This window comes from Cyprinodon variegatus, unplaced genomic scaffold (assembly GCF_000732505.1).
Source record: "Cyprinodon variegatus isolate N-32 unplaced genomic scaffold, C_variegatus-1.0 Scaffold583, whole genome shotgun sequence".
Taxonomy (NCBI): Eukaryota; Metazoa; Chordata; class Actinopteri; order Cyprinodontiformes; family Cyprinodontidae; genus Cyprinodon; species Cyprinodon variegatus.
In genome coordinates this window covers 316859-323917 of record NW_015151036.1, presented here as the reverse complement: position 1 = coordinate 323917, position 7059 = coordinate 316859, and the positions used below count along the sequence as shown (strand labels likewise).

Below are 7059 nucleotides of genomic sequence, written 5' to 3'. Positions count from 1 at the left end.
TTTCCTCTTTATTTGCTAAAGACTGGGTGTGAAATGCTGAAATCCTTTCGGCTGAATCACCTCCTCCTCCTGCCTGAGGTCCCACTCATTCCTTCTCAGCTGACTGTGTCAGATGTTCCGTTTTGGTGGGAATCGGTTGGGAAAATGTAGCCTCTCCCTTTTGAAATGCCACAGAAATTCCTGGAGAACAAATGTTCGTTTAACCAACTGCTCCATGCGCTAAAACTTGCTCCATAGCGAACATTAAAGAATTGAGAAAGCTTCCTGGAGAGGTGGCGAAACGTCTTCAAATCTTGGAAACCAAGTCCAGCGGATATTTTTTGAATTTTTATGGAATAACATTAAAGAGGTTTAACTGGGATAAAGCAAATACGTGGTTGAGTTCTTTAGCCTACTTCATGCGGTCCTAGTTTGAGGGGATCCTATCGGTCCAGCAGTAACCAGGCCTGAATGTTGCTCTTTTCTAAACAATTGATAATCTAACTTTATTTTCTGTTTAATATCTAAGATTTTCTTCCCCCTAAAATCAGCCTTTATGGTGAGATTTTTTTCAGACGTAGTAAACTGAAATATTTAGTTGTACCAGAAAACAAAAACAGAAGAAATCTGCAATGTGAGACTTAAATCTTCCTTCTTTTGCAGGCCGAAAACGGCTCTGGTGTACAACTGTACGACCGGCGGCATCAACCCATTCCACTGGGGGGAGATTGGTAAGTATGCGCTGGTTGGCTTGTTTAAGGTTAACGGGAACCAGTCGGTGTAGGCGGACGTTTATAGAGATGTTATAGCCGCTCTGGTTCTCTGGCATCATCCCAGATGGATCAATCAGGCCTGTGACATGATGTTTGTGGTTACAGGGGTGGATTGAGGCAGGGAAGGCTGCCACCTGCTGGACAAAAACAGGAAAATGGATAAAAAGGAATCAGATTTTTATTCTTTCCACAAATAAATCTGTTTTGCTTTTTTAAAATCGGGTCACTCTAAATAATATCGCTGTCATCAAATACTAGTTTGCTATAATTATGTTTTTAAGATATCAACCTAATTATAGCTAATTCATTCTTTCTGTTTTGGGGGAAATCACATTTTAGAATAGAATAAAAAAAAATCCTTTTATTGTCCCATAATGGGGGAATTCTGGTGTTTAAAGCGGCAAAAAGATGATAGAAAAAATTTTCACACAAATGTGGACCTTAGAAAAATGTATAAGAATAAAATAATAGTGCAGAGTTAAAAGATAAACAATAAAATACTGTACTTTAAAGTGTTTTAACAACATAAAACTGTGCACCTGGAGAATAAATAACCAATATACAGCTATGGACATTTTTTTTTATAAAAGCACCAATACTGGGATGAAATATTACTCAAGTAAAAGTAGTAAGTAGCTAATTTAAAATGTATTTTAAGTAAAAGTTACTTAGTTACGTTAAAAAAAAAAAAAACTGTTGAACGGAGCAGTGGATTTCTCCCATGTAGTGAAAATTGGACAAGGAGTCATAAATCCAAAACTATTTAGTTTTTAATTTAAGAAAAATCTATACAAATGTAAACACATGTAATGACAAGATAACGCATGTCACACATGACATTTTAGACCCTTAGAAAGGTATAATGTGCCATTTTAGTGCAGAACATCCCATAAAACTTTTTCAAACAATCAATTGACGGTAAAAGTGCCATAAATTGTTGGTTCTGAGGGCCGTCCTTCTTTTCTTCAAACATTAACAACAATACTTAGTTTTTTTTTTTAGCAATTTATTTTCCCGAGCCACTCAGAGCCGCAGTATCAGGATGAAAGAGCCGCGGGTTGCCGACCCCTGTGCTAGACAAAATTAGCAATGCCACGAAACAGGTTGTTTTGCTAATTGGGTATTAGTCATGAAAACTTTGTTTGAAGTACCAATGCACTAAATACTTACCAAAACATGCTTCCGCAGATTAGATGTGGAGTTATTGAATCACCTTTGGCAGACACATCTGAGCCGAGGATTTTCGTGGTTTTGGGCAGCAGAATTCGATGTTTCAGCTAGCATTTCTAGTGAAACGTTCTCTGAGCCGTCGTCGCTCTCCTGATCCACCTCCTTGTCGTTCCCAATCTCCTACAGAAAGACTTGGCGCCTGGTAGCCTAGATCTACATGCTGATCGCGTCACTCGCTGTAGTGCTTCCGGGCCCGATTTTTTGTCTTCCTTTCGGTTTTCCAAATTTTTTTTTTTTTACTCAGTAACGGATGGGATTTGTAATGTAACGAAATACAATACTTATTAGGGGAGAATTATCCTGCCATAATGCAAGAGCACTTAATTTCAATTTGAGAAAAGAATTTCATCTTCTTGCACTCAAAACTTATAATGCGCTCTCTCTCGAATATTTTCTCTTCTCTCTTTGTTTCTTCTCTCAGATTTAATGCTTCTTGCACAGATATTTTCTCCTCTCGCTTGCCTCCTCTTCGCACACAAACCGCGCTCTGCTCGAGTCTCAGATACGCTCGCAAACCCGTAGGCTCTGCTTGTGGATTTTTTTTGCTCTCTCTCAGATTGGATCGGATCGTCGCCTAGCAACCTTTCCAGCCAATAGAACGACAGCCTCAGAAAAGGTGCGCTTNACTGGGGTTCAAGGAGACAGAAGCAGACATAGAAAAAGAAGCATAGATACAAAAGGCAACTGTAAAAGGCGGCAAATTGCTGGACATTTTGGTATCAAATTAGAAAAAAATTTGAATTTATTTTTTTCATTTCTGCCTAATTGTTCAGTCAGAATCTCCATGGAGAGTTTTTCAGTGTTTCTGCAGAGTTAAAGAAATCTGAGAGTTGATTCACTTTTACTTCAGAAGTGCATGAGTTTAAAAGATAAAAGAAACAAACATGATGTCAAACACTGATATCCATCAACATCTCATTGAATATTAATACTGAGTTTGTAATTTTAGTTTTGTGGAAACTCTGCCCCGTCTGTGTATTTATCCATCCTTTTTATGGACTGTTCATCTACCTGTCCATCAGTCTGTTCATCTCTCCTTTCTTTTCCTCCATCTATGCAGTTTTGAATCTTTTTTTAATCTTTCCATCCATTTGTTAGTCATCTGTAGGCCTCTGCGTCCATTTTCCATCTCCCTCCCATTAATAGGCAAACTCTGTTAATACAATAACTAGTAAAAGAAGAAACCAGTCGCCATCATCACAACTGCAGCCTAAAAAAGTAGCTGCAGTTTCTTTTTGATTAAAGACAAGAAAGATGATCCCTCAATCGCTATAGAGCGGGGACTATATAGAGACTTTATAGTTGACCGATTCCTGAGCGGGAATTGTTCGGCGCTCCGCTCCGTTCACATGTATGTTCAGACACAGCCAAAGTCTTCCTTCAGGCATCTTTACGTGTGGGTTATGCAAAAACTGGATTAAAATTGAGGAATTACAGGACTAAAGCTTTTTTTTTTATTTTGAAAATAAGCTTAACTTGCTTTCTTTTCTTTTTTTTATGCCACATGGGTGAAAAGACCTGTTGCTGCAACTTTTAAAGCAATCATGCTTTTCTAACCTCTTGCAGCAGTGGGCTGTACTGCATACCTAATGCTAAATTAATCCAGTAGGTGGATTTTCGTCGTTTCCTTTGCTTCTGCTGTCAGAAATGTCCAAATGTTAGTTTGCTGCTTCACATCAGAGCTCAGAGTCATTACATCACAGCAGCAAAGGCAGATGGGTGGTGACTCAGCTGCAGGAAGAGGCTCTGCGGTTTGTCCGGCCTTTTTCTCCCAGCCCTGCTGGTGTAACACCCTGCAGGAGCTGGCAGGAGGAGCTCACGCCCACACACTGAGCCGGGCTTCATCCTCCCGTCACTTCTCTGCTGGACCACTCGCCCACATCCCACCTTTAGAGGAGAACCCACGCCGAGCCGGTAAAGGCAGTAGATCCTGTTTGTTCCTGCGTCTGTCAGGTTAAACTGACCTGCAGCGGGTCTCGGTGTCGCCCGGGGCAACGAGGAGTCTCAGCTGCAGAGTTGATGTGAAGCCTGCAGGATATTTACTTCCTAGTGGACTTCATCAAGTCTGGTTTCTTCTGAGGAAGAAGATTTAGTGGTTTGATCCTTTCTGTATGGAGCAGAGTGCTTCATGTTTATTAGGTAATGGTTTCAGTAGGAAAAGCTTTGCTGTATCGGTTAGAAAGAAGCCCTATATTTAATTCCAACTACCAAAAACACTTCCTCTCCTTTCCTTTTCTCTTTTTATTCTTATTCTTATGTTGTTGTTTTTTTTTATTGATCACCTAGACATTTACTTTTGATATTTTCTAGAAGATTTTGTTTCACTTATACAAATATTGTTTTTAGCATATTAAATAATGAGCTACCAGTATTTAAGGAAGGTTGTCTGGTTTCATAGCAAAGCTGGATTTGCTGAAGCCTATTTATCCAAACATTTGNAGAATCACCAATGAAAAGTCACTTAATTTCTGCTGCAGAATTAGCATCTGCCCTGACTAGCAAACTGACGAGCAACTCTGAGGCGGGAGTTTTCTGTTCACATCACGTCACGTCTGAAAATGGATAGCTTTTAAATTAAAAAGCCATTTTATTGTCGGTAAGGTAACTACTGAGTAACGTAACTCAGTAGAGTTAGACAAGCGCACCCTTTCCGAGGCTGTCGTTCTATTGGCTGGAAAGGTTGCTAGGCAACGATCCGATCCAATCTGAGAGCAAAAAAAATCCGTAATGATGTTTTGAGTGTGAGCATTATAAGTTTTGAGTGCAAGAAGATGAAATTCTTTTCTCAAATTGTGCTCTTGCATTATGGCAGGATAATTCTCCCATATACTTCACTCAAAATGTAATCAAGTAAAATTTAAATTACCGATTTTAAAAACTACTTGAAAAATACAAAATACACTACTCAATACAGTAACTTGAGTAAATGTATTTCGTCACCTTCCAACTCTGGTTATTTGAAAATAGCAGAAACATCAAAATCCTTCTTTTGAATCCTTTATTAATGTGGTGTTTTCTTGGAAAGGAGCAGCTGCAAAAGAGTTTTTATAACCATAACATTTTAATCTTAATAAAGGAAACTAACGGCGCTCTAGAAGCATCTGCAATTGGATTTTAAATCTTCCCAGATTTGAATAAATGTGGGAAAACGGTTCCTTGTGTTGTAATTTGTCATGGAAATGTGGATTCACGTGAAAAAGTAAAACTGATATCTTATTTTTTCCTGCTTCCGTTGTCAGACTGACAAATTTGCCACAGAAATCACCACCAGATGGCTTTGGGATGGGAAGGCTCTGGGGTCAGTCTTCTGTCCAGATGTCCCGGCGTGTTATTAAACGTCAGGGATCAGGGGATAACAACAGATCCGAATCAAGCGTCAACCTTAAAACGCAGCTCAGGAAGCGCTCCTAAGCTGCGGCGGGTTTTTGTTGTTTCTGCTCAAGGTTAGAAGCGAGGATCCGGGCCACAGCTGCCTTTCACCTCGGATCCGGTCATCTCAGCCCCCCTGCGGCAGCCTCGTATCTGTTGGCATGGAAACAAAGGTTACTAGGCCTAGTTCCATGCTGCGTATGATGTAATGTCTGCAGTCACATGGCTGCCCTCCGAGCATCTGTGGATGGATTGCGTGTGGAGGGGAGGGAGCTGAACATCCCTGAGTCATGATTAAGGCTGAAGGTCGTTGTCGGACGGGATCCTTCCACAGAAACTAGTCCCATGCCTCGACCTGTTGACTTGGTGGGGATAAACGTCCATGAAGTTAAAAATCACTGACCCGTTTTTATATTGCATCAGAGAGGAAAAGCTTAGCAGGGGATTATCTGAAATGCAAAAACCTTCTGTTCTTCGTTGGTTTTGCAGGAGGAACTTTCCAAATAAATGTTTCATCATTTGGATTTAAAAATCTAAAAGCTTATTGTGATTCACGCCGAGATAAAGGAGTCTTTTTTTTTTGTGTTGATCTGTTTTTAATTCTTCTTGCAGAGCACCATGTGATATCGTCCTTTAAGAGGAACCCTCTGGACCAGGCTTTCCGAAGGCCCAACGCCAACATCACCTCCAACTACCTGATCAATCAGTACTGGATTCTGGTCAGCCACAAGTTCCCCGCCTTCATCTACGATCTCTTCCTCCGTCTCTGTGGACAGAAGCCACAGTAAATATCTGTTTCCATCTTTCTCTACAAGGAAATGTTTAAATTTATAACCGCTGCTCGTTTCTTTCCCCCCTTAGGATGATGCGCATCTTTAATCGTCTGCACAAGGCCATCAACCTGCTGGAGTACTTCAGCAGTCAGGACTGGGAGTGGAGCTCTGAGAACGTGAACATGCTGATGAACCAGATGACTCCTGATGACAGGAAGGTGAGCTGAACCAGCTTCTTCTCCAAACAACCATCCAACAAACATCTGATTTCATCACTAAATATCGCACTTTAAACTCAGATTACATTTCAAATTGTCCTATTTGTCTTACTGCTACATTTTATGCGACTTCTGACTGCAGCTAATAAGGGAGCTGTAAGGTGTGCTTGTTCAAATTCTCAGGCTAAGTCCAGTTTTCCCAAAACTCTCTACTGCAGCTTTAACATAGAAGAAAAAAATGTGAAAATCTAACGTAATTTTCGGGCTATTAGCCGCACCTGAATATAAGCCACAGAAGCTAAATTGCATGATTTGTACATGTACAAGCAGCACCGGACTATACGCCGCAGGTTTTTTTATGTTTAACACAAACTCTCTTTTGTGTTAAACATAAAAACATCGCAATGTCAGGCTTTCTCGCTGTGGTTCTGTCTCGAACCACTCGCAGTAGAAGTCTGCTTCCGGAGGAACTCAGCATTCCCACGCGCGCGCGGCTACCGTACTTGTGTGTTTAAGCAAATGTGACGTCAACATGGCGGATGGTAAAATCCATAGATTCAGGTATTACCCTAGTGGCCGTTAGCTGTAAAAGTCCATAGATTAACCGCATTGTTATATAAGCCGCAAGGTCGTAAAATGGGGAAAAAGTCACGGCTTATATTCCGAAAATTACGGTATTAAATTTGTAAAATAAAAGCTCAGTTCGGTTCACGGTTT

General features: G+C 40.5%; 1 protein-coding gene across 1 annotated transcript in view; it reads left to right on the top strand.

Annotated features, from left to right (window-relative positions):
• LOC107095903 (fatty acyl-CoA reductase 1-like) overlaps nucleotides 1–6351 on the top strand; it is an 11976-nt gene extending 5625 nt beyond the window's left edge. The window contains exons 4-6 of the mRNA XM_015392270.1: nucleotides 643–710; nucleotides 5964–6135; nucleotides 6213–6351. Of these exons, the coding sequence (XP_015247756.1) occupies nucleotides 643–710; nucleotides 5964–6135; nucleotides 6213–6351 (379 nt within the window). The remainder of the gene's footprint in view (nucleotides 1–642; nucleotides 711–5963; nucleotides 6136–6212) is intronic.
• The last annotated feature ends 708 nt before the right edge of the window (nucleotides 6352–7059 follow it).